Source organism: Gouania willdenowi, unplaced genomic scaffold (genome assembly GCF_900634775.1).
Source record: "Gouania willdenowi unplaced genomic scaffold, fGouWil2.1 scaffold_86_arrow_ctg1, whole genome shotgun sequence".
Lineage (NCBI taxonomy): Eukaryota > Metazoa > Chordata > Actinopteri > Blenniiformes > Gobiesocidae > Gouania > Gouania willdenowi.
The window spans coordinates 51436-71331 of NW_021145251.1; the positions used below are offsets into that span (position 1 = coordinate 51436).

The 19896-nt window shown below is 39.7% G+C and overlaps 1 protein-coding gene across 1 annotated transcript; it reads right to left on the bottom strand.

The window, feature by feature from the left end:
- Window positions 1-3430: 3430 nt before the first annotated feature.
- Window positions 3431-5842, bottom strand: LOC114460983 (extensin-like). Its single transcript, XM_028442893.1, has 2 exons — window positions 5701-5842; window positions 3431-5619 (listed from the first exon to the last, which is right to left on the bottom strand). The coding sequence occupies exons 1-2, from the start codon at window positions 5773-5775 to the stop codon at window positions 3505-3507; spliced, it is 2190 nt and encodes a 729-aa protein (XP_028298694.1). The 5' UTR covers window positions 5776-5842; the 3' UTR covers window positions 3431-3504.
- Between the last annotated feature and the right edge of the window lie 14054 nt (window positions 5843-19896).

The following is a 19896-nucleotide window of genomic DNA, read 5'->3' on the forward strand; positions in this document are numbered from 1 at the left end:
ATAATTGTTTTGTTACATTGTGTTAGCCAAGAAATGTATGGGATTAAATATTTAAAGTGGGTCTTGTGTTCATGTTAAGACAGCTGAAATAAAAATGGTCAGGATACTGACCTCTCTTCCCATTTGTCACACAGCTTTTCAAGGAATGGGTCAAAGTGGGACAGAGGATCCTCTCTCCAGAAGAAAAAACTGTTTACAAATTTGCCTCTACCAAAGTGGCGAGCAACACAACTGTCAGAGATGATGGAAACCTGCCAGAAAGCACTGGGCAATAACAGAAAAAAAAGTGTTGAGCCAAGATCCACTCACTTATGCACAGACTCTGGACACTTTTCAAAAAGGCTCCGCCCTAATTCAGACAAAACATCTATCTATCTGCATGTGAGTGAGGTGGAAGAAGACTCAGAGATGTTTAAAATTTTGTTTGTGTGATATATGTGTGTGTGTGTTTCTTTTTCTAACTCATTCTAATTTTATTGTGATAGAATAAAATGTTATGTGCACTAAGTGATTTTTGTTTTTAATATTTATCTTGATAGTCTCTATCTTCAAAGTAGATCTGCCATTTTTGATGAGACAATTGGTACAGAGGTGAAAAAGGTTTAAGTGGACCTAGTATAGAGTTAGGGACACTGCATTTAACTGTCCTGGGTATGGTGAGTCACCCTATGGGCCATGAATTGTATATCGTACTTCGGATATGACCGGGGAGAGTATCGGTGCAGTATTCGGAATCAAAATACTAGTGGTGTTCGGACTTCGGATATGACCGGGGAGAGTATCGGTGCAGTATTCGGAATCAAAATACTAGTGGTGTTCGGACTTCGGATATGACCGGGCAGAGTATCGGTGCAGTATTCGGAATCAAAATACTAGTGGTGTTCGGACTTCGGATATGACCGGGGAGAGTATCGGTGCAGTATTCGGAATCAAAATACTAGTGGTGTTCGGACTTCGGATATGACCGGGGAGAGTATCGGTGCAGTATTCGGAATCAAAATACTAGTGGTGTTCGGACTTCGGATATGACCGGGCAGAGTATCGGTGCAGTATTCGGAATCAAAATACTAGTGGTGTTCGGACTTCGGATATGACCGGGGAGAGTATCGGTGCAGTATTCGGAATCAAAATACTAGTGGTGTTCGGACTTCGGATATGACCGGGGAGAGTATCGGTGCAGTATTCGGAATCAAAATACTAGTGGTGTTCGGACTTCGGATATGACCGGGGAGAGTATCGGTGCAGTATTCGGAATCAAAATACTAGTGGTGTTCGGACTTCGGATATGACCGGGCAGAGTATCGGTGCAGTATTCGGAATCAAAATACTAGTGGTGTTCGGACTTCGGATATGACCGGGGAGAGTATCGGTGCAGTATTCGGAATCAAAATACTAGTGGTGTTCGGACTTCGGATATGACCGGGGAGAGTATCGGTGCAGTATTCGGAATCAAAATACTAGTGGTGTTCGGACTTCGGATATGACCGGGGAGAGTATCCGGGAAGAATTGAACTCCGGGATATGGCAAGTATAAAAGTGTTCCCATATCCGGAGTTTGACATGCTCCGAACATGACATCGACTTCAACTGCTGTTCGGAGAGTATCCCAGGTGGATATCACCGTATTTGACTCATATCTTGGAATATTCGGGGTTCGATTCTTGGGCTTTTAGCGCAGTGTAGACTTTCTAATTGGTCAAGCAGAGTCACGTGACTGTACACAACCCGCACGTAAAATACAACCAGCAGTGTTGCCAGATACACATTACGTCTTAAAATCTAAACACACACACAAACCCTCAAATTTCTTGGCAGAAAATAGCCCAATCTGGCAACAATGACTTGTTGACTTGATTCTTCAGCCTGCCGATTCAAACAAATGCAGTGGTATTTGTTTCATTCTTTACCAGCCAAAATGGCTAGTAACGCTATAATGTTACCTGCCAAAGTTAGTGTTTCTCTGCATTTGGCGGGTGTTAATTTAAAGCCCTTGTGTAGTGTAGAATACAGGTTTAAAATGCAGAAGTGTGAAAAAGGTCTATGCAGAAGAGCTGAAGGCCACCATCAGATCAACCTGGAATCTCATAACACCTGAGCAGTGCCACAGACTGATAGACTCCATTCCACGCCGCATTGCTGCAGTAATTCAGGCAGAAGGAGCTCCAACTAAGTATTGAGTGCTGTACATGATCATACTTTTCATCTTCATATTTTTCAGTTGGCCAACATTTCTAGAAATCTTTTTTTTTGTATTGGTCTTTAGTAATATTCTAATTTCTATGAGCATGAATCAGTTTTGCTGCAGACGTCTCGCAAAATGTGTTGCAAAACTCAAGCAGCTCAGATTCACACGAGAAAAGTAGTTTGTGTTTCTGTAGCGGTAGATATGAGAAGTTATACCTGGAGAGTTGTGGTTGTAAACGATCATTTACACAAGTAATTAAAAAACATGTGAAAAAATGTTAGATTACAAGTTTGCAGCTGTAATTTTATGTGTAAATATCACTCTATACATTTTTTTTCATCATTTGTGACATTAAATTTATTTCACGTGTGGATTTTTTATCCACAAGTTCACACCACATTCTATAAACTCTCACATTTTGCAACATATCTACCATCATACTTTTCACCATATTTCATGATTAATTGGACCAGTTTAACCACTATCACAAATGATCATGTTTATTACAGTATTTGCCAGTTTAAACTAATTGTTCCTACTTTTTAAATGACCTTTTGACTATGTATGCTTTGGTTGTTGTTTTATTTTGGTTATATATTTTTTTCTGCGTAAATGTTGTTTGTACATCGCATCTAATCTGTTTGTTGTATTCAGGAACTATTATGTACATATTTACAGTAGTCTGTGATGTAGAACACAGGAAGAATAGCTCCTGTTTTTTGCAGTATAGCTAAATAAAAACAAACAAAACAGAGAAAATGGGATTAAAAATGCTGTACGCTGGACAGTTTGCACAAAGGACCCATATCTTTTATTATCCAGAATCATTTTTATTGCCAAGTGCAGTTTTTAGACAATACAAGAAATTTTACTTGGGGGATGGTACGTAAAAACATTGGGTGACCAGGGCTGTGTTCAGGAAGCTGGTGGCATACTCCGCTTTGTCCTATTTCAGGGTCGCGGGGGTCTGCCGGTGCCTATCTTCAGCTCACACTAGGCGCTAGGCGAGGGAACACCCTGGACAGGGCGCCAGTCCATCGCAGGGCAACACAGACAACCACTCACATGGGGAGTTTATGCAAACTCCACACAGGAAGGACCCAAGTGTCAATAAAAAATGTTATTTGGACATGTCACTTGATCTATTTAACTAGCCTACTGGAATTTTATTCAATGTTTTTATTTCTTTTTCATCATTCTAAACCTGATGAACATAAATCTGCATCCATACCCAACTTTGGCAATCAAGGCTTAGTGCTTTCTGGGTTGATTGGCCGGGGTTTTTGGGTGACGGTGGGGGGGCTTGCCACCGGTGCTGCCTAAGGATCAGTTGATTCTGGGCTGATTGGCCTGGGTTCTTGGGTGACGGTGGGGGGGCTTGCCACCGGTGCTGCCTCAGGATCAGTTGCTTCTGGGTTGATTGGCCAGGGTTCTTGGGTGACGGTGGGGGGGCTCCGCACCAATGCTGCCTCGGGATCAGATGCTTCTCGGTTGAATGGCCAGGGTTCTTGGGTGACGGTGGGGGGGCTCGCCACCAATTCTGCCTCGGGATCAGTTGCTTCTGGGTTGATTGGCCAGGGTTCTTGAGTGACGGTGGGGGGGCTCACCACCAATGCTGCCACGGGATCAGTTGCTTCTGGGGTGATTGGCTGGGGTTCTTTGGTGACGGTGGGGGGGTTTGCCACAGGTGCTATCTCAGGATCAATTGCTTCTGGGGTGATTGGCCGGGGTTCGTGGATGATGTTGGGGGTGCTTGCCATCGGTGCTGCCTCAGGATCAGTTGTTTCTGGGGCGATTGGCCGAGGTTCTTGGATTATGTTGTGGGGGCTTGCCACCGGTGCTGCCTCAGGATCAGTTACCTCTTGGCCTGGAGTCTTGCCTCTATTGGCTCTGAACCTGGCCACTGGCGGGCACCCTGTGATTTTTCTCTGGGTGTGGGTCATGACTCTTTTGCTTGGGTCTCGGATGGGGTGCTCCTTGGGCCCTCCCCGGAGGTTGGGCGTTGGGGCATTAATGGGTTTGGCGATGTGGGTTCTAGGTGGGGTCCTTGTAGCAGGTGTTCGGGGCGGCAGCGTGGTGTGTTCGATCCTGGCCGCTCTGCTGGGGTCTTGGATGGGGAGCTCCTTGGGCCCTCCTCGGGGTTTGCATGTTGGGGCATGGAGGGGTTTGGAGATGTGGGTTCTCGCGGGGGTTCTCATAGCATATGTTCGGGGCAGCAGCGTAGTGCGTTCAATTTTTGCTGCTCTGCTGAAGTCTCGGATGGGGGGCTCCCTGGGCCCTCCCCGGGGGTTGGGTGTTGGGGCATGGATGGGTTTGGGTATGTGGTTTCTTGCTGGGGTCCTCGTAGCAGGTGTTGGGTGCGGCAGCATTGTGTGAATGTTTTTTGCTGCTCTGCTGATGGTTCGGATGGGGGGCTCCTTCGGCTCTCCCCGGGGGTTGGGTGTTGGGGCATGGATGAGTTTGGGTATGTGGTTTCTTGCTGGGGTCCTCGTAGCAGGTGTTGGGTGCGGCAGCATTGTGTGAATGTTTTTTGCTGCTCTGCTGATGGTTCGGATGGGGGGCTCCTTGGGCTCTCCCCGGGGGTTGGGTGTTGGGGCATGGATGAGTTTGGGTATGTGGTTTCTTGCTGGGGTCCTCGTAGCAGGTGTTGGGTGCGGCAGCGTTGTGTGTTTGTTTTTTGCTGCTCTGCTGATGGTTCGGATGGGGGGCTCTTTGGGCCGTCCCTCAGGGTTGGGTGTTGGGGCATTAATGGGTTTGGGGATGTGGGTTCTAGCAGGGCTCCTCGTAGCAGGTGTTTGGTGCGTCAGCGTGGTGTGTTTGGTTTTTGCTGCTCTACTGAGGTCTCGGATGGGGGGCTCCCTTGGCCCTCTTCGGGGGTTGGGTGTTGGGGCATGGATGGGTTTGGGGATGAGGGTTCTAGGTGGGGTCCTCGTAGCAGGTGTTTGGGCCGGCAGCGTGGTGTGTTCGGTCTGGGCCGCTCTGCTGGGGTCTCGGATGGGGAGCTCCCTGGGCCCTCCCCGGGGTTTGCATGTTGGGGCATGGATGGGTTTGGGGATGAGGGTTCTAGGTGGGGTCCTCATAGCAGGTGTTTGGGGCGGCAGCGTGGTGTGTTCAGTCTGGGCCGCTCTGCTCGGGTCTTGGATGGGGAGCTCCCTGGGCCCTCCCCGGGGTTTGCATGTTGGGGCATTGATGGGTTTGGGGATGCGGGTTCTAGGTGGGGTCCTCGTAGCAGGTGTTTGATACTGCAGCGTGGTGTGTTCGGTTTTTGCCGCTCTGCTGTGGTCTCGGATGTCTTTCTTCACTGCAGTCGTAGCCAGCTCTTCACTGTGTACCAGGCTGCCCTGAGCCAAAACTGCATTGTACTGGATGCTGGGATCTTTATCCAATGTGAGGAATCGGGAAGCAATTTCTTCCTTTTGGGAGATGTTCATGTTCTGAGGGTTGTTTGACAAATTAGCATCTGTCTGCCTAAATTCCATCCCTAATGTCTGGAGCTGTTCATAGGCTTCAATCACCTGTTGTTGAATCATGGTGGGTCTGTCAGAAGATGTCTCCATATCAGGTTTTTGGTTTAAGAGAGTACTCTCCATTTTTTCGTTTCTATAATTCCTTGTTGATGTAATGGACTTGTACTTCTTTCTCGGTTGTTGGCGTGAAGATGAGTGTCTGCTTTAAAGGACTACTTTTGTATCAACGGAACCTGTGACATCAAAGGAACATGCTTTGATCTTGAGAACCTGTTACATCAAAGCAAAGGAATGGGCTGACTTCTAATTGGCTGCTGAAGAGAACCTGTGACATCATCAACAGCAAAGGAAAATCCTGACTCCTGATTGGCTGCTCAATAAGAAACGTTAGTTTGCACATGGACGATGCTGGTTGCCCTTTGATCTCTGTCCATCTGATGGGGTCTCTGGTGGGCTCCCTGGACCCCACCTTGGGGGGTTGGGTGTTGGCCATCGGTGTGTGTGCGTCCACGGGGGCCCTCAGGATGGGGTGCCGGCCGTGTGCGTTTTTGTCCTTGGCTTTTGGCCTGGCATCTCTGGGGTATGGGGTTCCATCACTTTATGCAAGTGACACTACCCTCAGTTAAGGTATCAAAACGAGAAGAAAAAAATTAAAAAAGTATTTTTAATGTGACTCTGACATCATCTAAGGCTAAAACTCACAATTCACTAAACACTATTTTTCACTGACTTCTTTAGTTAATTAGAAAGAGACAACTGCAATGATAGGTCCATAAGTCAACATGTCAAACATCATTAATCCACAACTATTTCATGATGAACATCTTCTATATCAGGGATTTTTAATCTTGGGGTCAGGATACATTTCTCCTATTTCAGACACTTCTACATCATATTTCAATGACTTTTCTGCACATTTTTTTCACTTTCATGACATTTTCAGCACTTATAAACCCTTTCCACCACTTTCCCACCTTTTGTCACACATGTTTGCCCATTATTGTCACTTTTAACCTATGTTCACCATCATTTATGCTGTATTTTGTCAGTTTGAACTGTTGGTTACTACTTTTGAAATGACATAACCAAATTCTGCTTTGAACCCTTTTCACCACTTTTTCTGTCCGTTTTTATCCACTCAAATGTGCAACTTTTAACCAATTTCTGTGGTTTTTAAAATCCCATTTCACCACCATTTCCACCATATTTGGTCACTTTGAACCATTTTATTAGTGATTAAAACCAAGATTTTCATCTTTAAGATGACTTTAATAATAATAAATGTTCCTGATAACAGTGGATATTATTCAGATGAATAAATAAATGTGGTTATCACAGATTCATAGAACAATGGACCATCATTTTATTATTATTATTATTATGATTATTAATATTATATAATAATATTAACATAAAAGTCCAAAAACACATATATTACATGTAGACACAGGGCTCTACACTAACTTTCTCAGTTGGTTGCACCAGTACAGTATTTGGTCGCACCCTTTTTTTTAAAGCCATGCATGTTGATGAATAGTTGACTGAAGGCAGACATACACTGTGCGATTTTTGACCCATTTTGAGCCGATTTTCCACTCGTGCGACTATTTTGTGGGATTTTGTGAGTCTCTGCTAGATCATGTGTCGTGCATGGTGTAGTATACATGGGGTCACGAGAAGCCATGAACACCTCACGACCAGCTCCTGATCAGCAATCGTAGGTCGTAAGGAAATCAAACATGTTTGAAATCCAGTCGCTCCTCGTGAGGGTATCTCACAGTTGAAGAAGTGCCACGGACCGGCTTACCGTAAAGGCTCACACTGCGCATGCGCGAACACCGTTGGACTGCTGTAAAGTTGACGGACTGTACTGTCCACGCCTGTCCATCCAGCTCTTGGTCCATCATATCGTTGTCTTTCCTTTTTTAAAACTCTTTTTGCTGAGTGTTTCTCCACTTCGTTTTTCCTCTTCGTCTGTTTGAATGGCGACGCTTCTGTGTTCTTCTTCTAATTTGTACGTTGCATTTCCGGAAACAAGACCCTGACGTGTCGTGTATGAACGTACAGTGTGAGAACATAAATCGTGAGCTGAGAACATTCGTGCTCTGTGTCTGAGTCGCACAGTTTGAGTTGGAGCTTAGAACAACGATTGAAAACATTACACAGTGTATCCCAGCCTTAAACTGGAGTACCGTAGTTGAAATAAAGATTGACAGTGGCTCGAGTTATATTTGCAAAATGTTTTAATGTTTTAGTGTCAATATTAAGTTTTCAAGCAGTGGCTGAAATGACAGGTCATTTATTTTATATCATTTTAAAAGACGTAACAAAAATGTTTTAAATAACAGCAAAGCATAACAACATGTTACATGTTTTTTTTTTTTATTTTACAGAAATGCTGTACTTGAATTAATTTAACAGTAACATAACCAACTTAGCATCTTCATTGTTTCACCCCATGAATTAAATTCAGAGGGTCCAGCTCTGATAGTGGGGTCTCCTAACCCTCTTCCCCTGGTCAGGGGTCTGTAACCTTTACTCTACAAGGAACCATTTAACCTCATCTCACCTGGATTAAAGTCCTCCTGGAGCCATAAATACCTTTTCTATGAAGACAATACAGTGTATTACATTATATACAGTTATAATTATATAGAAAGTGTGATTTCATTTGATTTATATTGATCATGTAAATGGCAACTTAAAAACACTTTAAAATAAAATAAAATAAATTGACATCAATAAATAAATTACTATCTTCATCTTCAAATTCTTAAGTATCTCAGTTTACATGAACTCAATGTTATATAAAGAATACTTTTTTTAGTTAATGTATTTGACTTTGTTTATATTTTTTTTCTTTTTTTCTGTGTTTTTGTTGTTGTTTTGTGAGTTACTGTTATTATTTAGTATAAACATTATAAAACCCCATATTTTTAATTCTTTCATTTGTTAATTTTCCTCTCTCTCTCTCAAGTACCTTCTGTAATGCCATTGCGTACCCCCATTTGAGAACCACTGCTCTAAACAATAAACACACACCATAGACACCAGCATCACTACTAATACAATCGAAAATGAAATACTGTCTCTTTTCAATTTTTTATAACCTCACACTTTCTACGCGGTGACGGACGACGAGTGCGGTAAGCGGAAAGGAGAGAGTCTGGCTGTTTTTGTGCGCAGAAAAGAGGAGCTACTACTCTGCTCGTGCAGCAACGCACGCACACCTTTCTGACTCTAAACGTTGGTTCTCAACTGCTCTCATCCTGGAACCCATATGGTGTATTGTGAGTGAAGCATAAATAACTGGAGTATAGATATGAGTGTTTGAATGAGGATGTATTGTAGTTGAAGTGAGTCAGTTCTGCTGGTCCATTGTTCACTGGTCCATACCTTGATTTGCGGTCTGGGTTGGACCTGGAGACGTTCTGGGTTTGCAGGAACAACGTCCGTGTGGCAGTATAGCAGTGCTGGCGTGCCGCCGTTGAGTTCTGTTTCGTTTAACAGCAGGGTTTCTATTGGCCGATCCGCAACCCCTTCTAGGTTGATCGCAGCCGGTTTCAGACTAAGAGGGACCACGGTTTGGTTCACGATTCAGATGTTGGAAGGTCGGCTTTCAGGCACGTTCTTTTGCGTCTTAGGTTTTCGCTGCGAGCAAGGTTCCTAAAAAGTCTAACTGATGCAACTACAAATAAAAGAAAAATGAAATGAAAGACTGGAAACATGAGGGAACACGTGTGAGCCTGAACGCCCGCGTCCAAAACTAAAGTTTTTTTTAAAAAAGAATCTGGAGACGCCTTTTGGAGGAGGAGTCTTGGTTGATCATTGTGAGATCATATCGATGATTGGTCAATGTCTCTGCTTTCAGCTTGTGGGTGTGTCTCAAGTGTGGGCGTGAAGTGGAATGACATAGACAACAGAGGGAGTTCCTAAACATAGAAAAATGCCTAATAATTAATTCCACATATTTAAAAACATCTTTTCAACATCATATCTTAATATATCATCTATTATGAAACAGTTTGATACGGCTGAAAAATAGCATAGTTAGTACTTCATAAACCTGAATGTCTAAATTCATGTTAGGCTTTTTCTTTACCATATGGTTAACTGTAAATACCTTAAAATAAGCTTTGTGATGTTTTGTAGTATTTCAAGCACCTTTTAAATGATGAAACACTAAAAATAACATTCAGTTGTTTATTGAAATACCTGAAGAGTGGCATAGGACAGACAATATTTACAATTTAAATTTCTACAGGAACCATTCCAATAATGCCTTCTTTTTCTGACTTTTCAAACAAGTACATGTTCTTTGTTCTCATTTGAGCGAGAAACAGAAAGCTGGTATTATTCCAACCTCCTGTGGGACCTCTGGTTAGGGTTCTAGGGTTCTAGAGGTGACATAATCCGCAGGGTGTCGGAGCCCAGAGTTTGAAAACTTAGCATGTAAACATTGACCGATTGTTTCCTTTTGATCGTAATGTAAAAGAGAGGTGATAACAGGAACAAACTCTTCTTGGATTCTCCTGTTCCTTTGTTCGGGCAGGAAGTGGGAGAAGGTCCCACTGTGGGGCACGTTTGCATTTCACAGTGGGAGGTAGACCTTCTGACTCCATTGACTGGTGAAACTAGTATCCCAAGGTCAGAGTCAAACTTGGAGGATTTGATTCCCTACAGCTACTAAATGATCTAAAAGTTGTTAAATGATCTAAAAAGCTGCTAAATTATATAAAAACCTACTAAATGATTTAAAAAGCTACTAAATGATCTAAAAGTTGTTAAATGTTCTAAAAAGCTGCTAAATGATGTAAAAATCTACTAAATGACACATTAGTAAAAGCAGTGGAGGATCTATTTAAGATAGTTTAACTTTCATCTCTCTGTTTTTTTTTTACATACTTTAATGGAGACATATCATGCATTTAAATCCTTCCTTTTTACATATAAATCATACAGTTGTGGTCTATATAAAGCAGAACTGCACTGCTTGGCTCTGAATTCCTCATTATTATAACTCCACCCCTTTTCTACCCCTTTTCTGATGTGCTTCTGAGAGCAACTCGTTTTGGTGCTGTCTCTTTAAATGCTAATGAGACACTTCATACCCCGCCCCCTCTCCAGGTTCAACTCCACCCTGTTCGGCCATTTTTGTAGTTTGCTAGAAGAGATATGGCTATGTAGCGGCGCAGAAAATGTTTATTCACACGTTATTTACAAAATGTTAACAACGTTAGACTTGTCCATCCAGCCTTACATGTTCCAGCCAGAGTCTGACCCAGTGGAGCGAGATGAAAATGAAGATGATGAACCTGCAGAACCCTAACAAGTGAGCTAACACAAGCACCGAGCTAACGCTAGCACCAAGCTAACGTCACGAAATGCATTTTAATACAGTCTTTTCAAAGACAAAAACGTCAAAATGAAATGACTAATGAAAACTTATGTGTGTGTGTGTGTGTGTGTGTGTGTGTGTGTGGGTGGGTGGGTGTGTGTGTGTATAATTTAACTTTAAATTAAATCACGTAGGCCATATCATCAAGGATCTAAAACGAGCACACAGCGCTAACATATGAAGACGGTGCAACTGCTAATGCTAACAAAACAATGACAGGGACGTCTTATCATCACACTTTTTAGCGTTATTTACAGCTTACCGAAGTGCTCTGTTCATCGTCTCCAAAGATAGAAGGAATTGAACCCTCAATCAGACAAAGTCTTTCTGTAAATCCTTCTTTATACTGGTGGAGGTTGATGAAGCAGTCATCATTGAAGTGCTTCACACACACAAAAATGACCTTATCCACAGATGTGGTACATTTCTATAAAAAATAAAACTCAACCAGACACTTTGAAAAGGTTCTGATGCTGGGAGACGGTGTAATGAAGCGTGTGGGTTACTACATCCAACAACACAACATTTTGACTTATCCTCTCATAACTTCTGCATCCTGGAGCTTGGACTACAAAATAAAAGCCAGAAATAAAAATGGCGGATTGCTCGAAGTGTTGGACCTGGAGTTGATGAACTAATTTGGCAGTTCTGCTGCAAATACTGTGATGTAATAGTTCAAAAAACGTAATAGAGAATAGAAAAATCGAAACAGATATTAATATGTCATATTAAAATATGACCAAAACAGAATATAAAGATATCTACGGAGCACCTGAAGAGATTAATTGTAACTTTTCTGTACTTCTAAACACTCTAAATATACAACAAAATGCATTTAAGGGCTAAAAAAGTGGATTTAACATGATATGTCCCCTTTAATGAAAATATTGCTCCTAACCTGGTCCTAACTGTGGTCATCCTCTGATTCTGTATCCAAGTGCCGTGGTTCTCAAACTGGGGTCCTTGAGGCGTAGTTTGGGGGTTCATTAAATAATTCTATTCCTCATGTTGTAATAATACAAAGTCCATACTGTATGTAAACCAATGCAGCATCACAACAGATAGTACAGTTACTCTTTAAGTTCATTTCTTCTACAAAGATCTTAAATATTGAAGAAAATATTACCTCCTCAGTTTGTTTTGTTAATCAACTTTAATATAAATAATTCCAGATGATTTACTGCACAATTATATAAATGCTGCTCCTCTGTCCCACTACCCACAATCCCTCAGGCCTGTGTGTGTTCACAACAATGTCCTTGTGTGTGTGTGTGTGTGTGTGTGCGTGTGTGTGTGTGTGTGTGTGTGTGTGTGTGTGTGTGTGTGTCAGACACAGTGTGTTGTTGTTCCATCTGCCCACCCTTTGATCTCCCAGCATGCATCAGTCCACACTGCAGCCTTTGTTTGTACACACACACACACACATGTTTGTGTTGTGGTAACCACGTCTTCATGTCCAGAGGGGTGTTCCATAAAGGAGGGTTAACAAACTCTGAGTCTATCCATAAACTCTGGGTCAACATACCCTCCATGGTAAACTCTGTGTATCTGATTCCATTACAGCTGGTATGAAGTGGGTTAATCAACCCTGAGTATGTAAACCTTGGGTTACTGACGTGCACGTGTTTGATAAAAAGACATCATCAATGGATCAGAGATGACTCGAGCTGCCATGACAACCACCCAAAAAATAGTGATTTATTCACCCTAATGGGTGAAATAAGTCGGTGTTTGATGAATATGATCCTGTTCTAAAGGTGTGTTCAGTCTTCAGTGACTATAGTGGCTTAAATCACCTGTAATTAGTCACACTTTTTGGTCACTTCATCACTTTATTGCTTCAGTGACGTGACGAGTGGTGAATAATATGAATAAAATGTGTCTGAGGAGACGTGACAGCAGCATAGGATGTCTGCATAGAGAGTCCTCCTGTTACACTGGATATAAACACAGTAAATGCTGCTTCATATCTAATCATTTATATTGATTTTTAATGTAATATTGTCACCAAAGTCATCTCAACGTCCTAAAAAAAATGTCATAAAAAAACACTGAAGCGGGATGTGAACCCGTGACCCATCGTTTCCAAGAGCAGCGTCATAAATCACTGTGACATCATATCTTCATAGATGTATGATCTACAGATTTAACTGTATAACAATATAAAACAACAATTGAGCCTTAAAAGTGTATTAATTTAAATGATCATCTCCTCCTTTATATTATCTACAGGTTTGTATTCAGTGAACTTTACTACAGACGTCAGTAGATGTTTTAATGTAGATCAACCTCTCAGTGTGTTTCACTTAATGATCTACATCTACAATGTTAGAAAGAAAACTACCGTTTGATAAAAAAATAAATAAACATAAAGCAACACAACATTAGTAATGATGTGAACACGTCTGTGGTGTGTGATGTTACTAATGTGTTTCAGAGAAAAGTGTTAAGGTTCATTAAAGTGTTCAGGTGGGCGGAGCCAGGTAGAAACCCAGGGTTTCTTTGATAAAACCTGCCAGTGACCAGGTTTAGTTCACGGACAATGTTGTCATGGTAACATACTCAGAGTTTGAACATAACCTGCTTCATAGAATATCCCTCTGCTGTTGTTTGCAGAGGTTCCTGCTGCGCAGACACTAGAGGATTCTGGGATGGAACTGGAGGTTGTAATGAGGAAACCACTAACATATATATATATATATATGTGTGTGTGTGTGTATGTTAATAAATATGTTCACTATCAGTGTCTCAGAGGGTCAACGGGTCATTTGGGTTCATCATCAGAGACTGAGTCCAAAGTCTTTGTTTCTATTTTTGTTTACACTCCATGTCTTTTGTAACTTTTGTAAATTATATAATTCATGAAATAAAACCTGATTCTCATGTTTGAACAATCAAAGGCTTCCTAGTGGTTGATCTTCTACTAGAGCAGGGACCCCCACTGTAGCTGAAGGTGGTTGAACACAGACATGAACATTGAAGAACAGTCATGTGGAGACAGGACCATCTATAAGGGGGAATAAAGGAGAGATTTTTGGGGTCCATCCATAAAGTCAGTAAAATGATGGTCTATTGTTCTATGAATCTGTGATAACCACATTTATTTATTCATCTGAATAATATCCACTGTTATCCAGGAACGTTTATTATTATTATAGTCATCTTAAAGATGGAAATCATGGTTTTAATCACTAATAAAATGGTTCAAAGTGACCAAAAATGGTGGAAAAGGAGGTGAAATGAGATTTTAAAAAAAATGGTTAAAAGTTGCAAATTAAAGTGGATAAAAACAGACAGAAAAAATGCAAAAAAGGGTTCAAAGTGTTAATATTGGAACAATTAGTTTAAACTGGTAAAAAAATGGTCATGACAAATCCTGAATGTGGTTAAATTGGTAAAAATAATCATGAAATATGGTAAAAAGAGGTTAAAAGTAACAATAATGGGTCAACATATGTGACATTAGGTGTAAAAGTGGTAGAAAGGGTTTATAAGAGCTGAACATGTATTTTGACAATATTAGAAAAACAGAAACTTTTTGTGGGAAATTTTTATTGAAATTTATCAGAAATTGGGAGTAATTTTAAAAACACTATCATATCCAAACATACATATTGGCATCCATGCAAAATAATACACTTAGAAAAATCCAAAACACAACATTTCAACTGTTTTATATAGAAGTAGAACTTTAGATAACTTTTTATTGTCATTGTACAAAGACAACTACATTTGTAGCAGCTTGGAATGCTGTTGTAACACATAAAAATATCATAATAAAATGTATATAAATAAACACAAATATCTACTTAAGAAGATACAATCATTTAAATGGAGTTTCATTTAATTTGTCATAAATTCAATGAAACTTTACAGTATTTGCAGGGATTTCATGGTTTTCCCATGTTTTTATCACAAGATGGAAGTCATTTTTACTTTCAAAAATCCTGCTCAATATTGAAATTATTTGACAAGATTTCCCTAAATTAAATAAATATTGTCCCTACCTCACACCTGTCAAGTATCTCGTTTTAATCGGGAAACTCCCGTATTTTATCCCTCTTTCCCGCCATCTTCTCGTATTATTATTTTCCCGTAAATATCCCGTATTTTAATGTAATAATTAAAATATGTCTTACTAAACTGAACGCCGTCACTAGCCTCGCGAGAACTTCCACCTGAAATGGCCTGAGTGACAGTTCTAGATTAGATTAGATTAGATTAGATTAGATTAGACTAGATTAGATTAGACTAGATTAGATTAGACTAGATTAGATTAGATTAGATTAGATTAGATTAGATTAGATTAGATTAGATTAGATTAGACTAGATTAGATTAGATTAGATTAGATTAGATTAGATTAGATTAGATTAGATTAGACTAGATTAGATTAGATTAGATTAGATTAGATTAGACTAGATTAGATTAGACTAGATTAGATTAGATTAGATTAGATTAGATTAGACTAGATTAGATTAGATTAGATTAGATTAGATTAGATTAGATTAGACTAGATTAGATTAGATTAGATTAGATTAGATTAGACTAGATTAGATTAGTGCTGACATCAGCAATAAACCCAGAAACAACAGAACAGAGATGATAATGAAGACGTTCTGGTGATAAAAACAAAGAACTGGTGTAAATATGTTATAAAATATAACATAGAGTTTATCTTCATAAAGACCATCAGGATGTGACACAGTTACACGTTCTGTTAGATTAATAACTGATATTATAACGTTTACCACAGAGGAAGGAACCACGTAAGTCACCATGAAAAATCATCCAATCACAAGCTCCATAAATATACACTGTTTATAAAGTGTTAAATAATGTAAAGTCTGTAATAAATGTGTCTAATAAGTCATTAGTGAATACCAGAGAACCATATGAGTGAACATGAGAAATTATAATAACATATATAATGAAAATAAAATGTTAATGTCTAATTTAAAGACAAGCAACGTTAAATTAACAGTAAATATACAACGTGTTGACTTGTATATAAACTGTAAGTATATTAAATAAACATGAACTTCATATACACATTTATGTTTTTATTTAGGCTGTTTTATAATTTAGGAATTAGGGCTGGGCGATATATCGAGATTCAAGATGTATCGAGTTTTCTATTTTGGTGATATAGAAAACTATAATATTTCATATATATGTATATATTATAGCTTATTATGGAGTCGCTGCTTTTACTTCTCAGAACAACATGTAAAGCTCAGTTAGATGATTAATAAGTGTCACATATTGATCAGCTGTTTATTAATAAATGAGCCTGTGTGACATTTTGTGGCAAATTTAACCCAGAATTGTTTTTCTGGTCAGACTTTATTTAATAAATTATCTAGATTTATATCATATTTCACCATTTTGAGAAAATATATTGAGATATGAGTTTTGGTTCATATCACCAGCCCTAGTAGGAATGTTTACAGTATTTTATTATTAAAAAAGGTCGACCTACCAGATTATAATCACATTATTGTATTTAGTAAGTGGTTGATAAGTGGATATTTTACATTTATTGTACATCTATATTAATATATAAGAGATACTGGAGCTTGGTTGGGTGGGTGGGACGACTGGTAGTGGGTGTCAGAAAATGTCCCTTATTTTCAAATCCAAAACTTGACAGGTATGATCTACCTGTCACTTATTGTTTGGATATTGTTGGGCGTGTGTGTCAGTGTGTGTGTGTGTGTGTGTGTGTGTCAGTGTGTGTGTGTGTGTGTGTGTGTGTGTGGGAGCCTGAGCAGCGACTGACACACACCAGTGAGGACAGACTAGACCAGAGGTTTATTCCATAAAGTAGGTTATGTTCAAACTCTGAGTATGTTCAGGCTGAAATGATGAAACTCTGAGTATCTCATTCCTAAACGTGAGGTATGTTCTTTTCTAAGTATGTTACCATGGCAACATTGTCCGTGAACTAAACCTGGTCACTGGCAGGTTTTATCAAAGAAACCCTGGGTTTCTACCTGGCTCCGCCCACCTGAACACTTTAATGAACCTTAACACTTTTCTCTGAAACACATTAGTAACATCACACACCACAGACGTGTTCACATCATTACTAATGTTGTGTTGCTTTATGTTTATTTATGTTTTCATCAAACAGTAGTTTTCTTTCTAACATTGTAGATGTAGATCATTAAGTGAAACACACTGAGAGGTTGATCTACATTAAAACATCTACTGACGTCTGTAGTAAAGTTCACTGAATACAAACCTGTAGATAATATAAAGGAGGAGATGATCATTTAAATTAATACACTTTTAAGGCTCAATTGTTGTTTTATATTGTTATACAGTTAAATCTGTAGATCATACATCTATGAAGATATGATGTCACAGTGATTTATGACGCTGCTCTTGGAAACGATGGGTCACGGGTTCACATCCCGCTTCAGTGTTTTTTTATGACATTTTTTTTAGGACGTAGAGATGACTTTGGTGACAATATTACATTAAAAATCAATATAAATGATTAGATATGAAGCAGCATTTACTGTGTTTATATCCAGTGTAACAGGAGGACTCTCTATGCAGACATCCTATGCTGCTGACACGTCTCCTCAGACACATTTTATTCATATTATTCACCACTCGTCACGTCACTGAAGCAATAAAGTGATGAAGTGACCAAAAAGTGTGACTAATTACAGGTGATTTAAGCCACTATAGTCACTGAAGACTGAACACACCTTTAGAACAGGATCATATTCATCAAACACCGACTTATTTCACCCATTAGGGTGAATAAATCACTATTTTCGGGTGGTTGTCATGGCAGCTTGAGTCATCTCTGATCCATTGATGATGGCTTTTTATCAAACGCGTGCACGTCAGTAACCCAAGGTTTACATACTCAAGGTTGATTAACCCACTTCATACCAGCTGTAATGGAATCAGATACACAGAGTTTACCATGGAGGGTATGTTGACCCAGAGTTTATGGATAGACTCAGAGTTTGTTAACCCTCCTTTATGGAACAGCCCTCAGAGGTCCCCAATCCTGGTCCTCAAGAGCCACTATCCAGCATGTTTTAGATGTTTCCCTCTTCCAACACACCTGATTGAAATGACCAGGATCGTTATCAGGCTTCTGCAGATCTTTCTCTTCACTCCTTTCTATAAAAAACATATTAATAATATTCATTAAATGTTTATAATATAAATATAAACATGTTAATGATATTGTGGGTGGGGTTGCAGGTGTGTTTTTCTTTATCTATCTTCTTGTTTTCACACCGTTAATGACTGTATTGGACTCAGGTGTGTGTGGCTGATTGGAAGGCGTGGCCTAACCATTAAAGTCACGTGAGGACTCACCCTCCAGTCTGGCTCTGGCTGGTTGTGGATGCTCCTGTGGCTGAATTATTATTTGTTTCCTCGAGGTCTTGGGTAGTGCAGACATTTATCTACCTCTTGTTGTTTTATTGTTGTCACGGTCTTTAGCCAATATGTGACAATTGGGGGCTTGTCTCGGTTTTTCATGTTCTCCTGATACAGTTGGATGTTGTGTGGAGGGGCACATTTTTCCCCAGAGGTTTCTGTGAGGCTGTAGGGCACTTTCTCCTCTGGGATTGTGCCGGTTTGTTATTTTTGTAATGTTGTGGGGAAATGGCTCGTGTTGGGGTGCAATCCTACTGGAGTTGGTGCTTAATATTCCCACTGCTGAACCTCATGAAGCCAAGGGTTGAGATTAGTTAGCTTCTGGATTTCATAGTTAGAGAAATTCTCTGAGAATTTTTTGTGTATCCGGCCTTATATAACTCTACTGTAGGTGAATATGGATAGTTTGTCGGGATTTTATGAGGCACCTTGTGCTGTTTTTTTGGGTTCCTATCACAAGAACCAAAGAAATAAATTGCTGACTATTATGGTATTATTTTGCAAGAGGGTTTGCTTAAAGTTGAGCTGAGGAGGTTTGTTTTTTTGTCTTTAATTGAAAAAGGTGTGTTAGAGAAAGAGCCAGTGGCTACAGCTTCTGTGTCTGTGGGGCAGGCTGAAGTGCTCACGTTTGAGCAACAGAGGGAGCTGTTGCTGCTCCAGTTGGAGCTGGAAATAACCAATCTCAGAGTTTTGGATCACGAGTACAGTGCCTGTTGGAAGTATGTATTCATCTAGTGGGAGCTAAAGTAGAGTTGTCAATTGTCGGCATAATAGAAACATACTCTGTAGCATTATGAAGGGGTATATTTGCAGGTGCAAAATAAAATAACGTGTGCAAATGTGGTGGGGTTTTTTTTTTTTTTTTACTCATTTTTATATTTTTTTCGTTTGGTGTATTTTTCTGTAATGTGTGTTTCTTGGAGTCATTATGTGTATATTTTAATTGGTGGAACCAAAATTAGTCAAGTGACTCAAACTAAATTTTTAGGCGTCATTGTAGACCAAAAATGAACCTGGAAATCTCACACTCAACATGTTTGTTGAAAAATATTGAAATCTATATATATTTTGAGTAGAATTCACTCCTTAATAGATCCTAAATGTATGATGAAAAAATGATTTGGGGTGCTACATGCCAAACTTATCTGAATAAGACACAATTTTTTTTTCTTCTCAGAATTAGGAATTTTTCAAATAGATTTTCCTCATCTGCTCCTCTCTTCAGAAATACAATGTTTTGACAACATATAATGTTAATATTTATTGCACTTGTCTCTTCATGTATAAATATGTGCATATGTCCAATGTTATGCCCAGAGCTTGTCGAAATGTATTCATATATAGGTAGGCTGTGTGTGTGTGAGAGAGAAAGAGTTGATGTGCTACAAGAGCCTCAAATATTGTACAATATTATTCATTTCATGATTCTCAGATT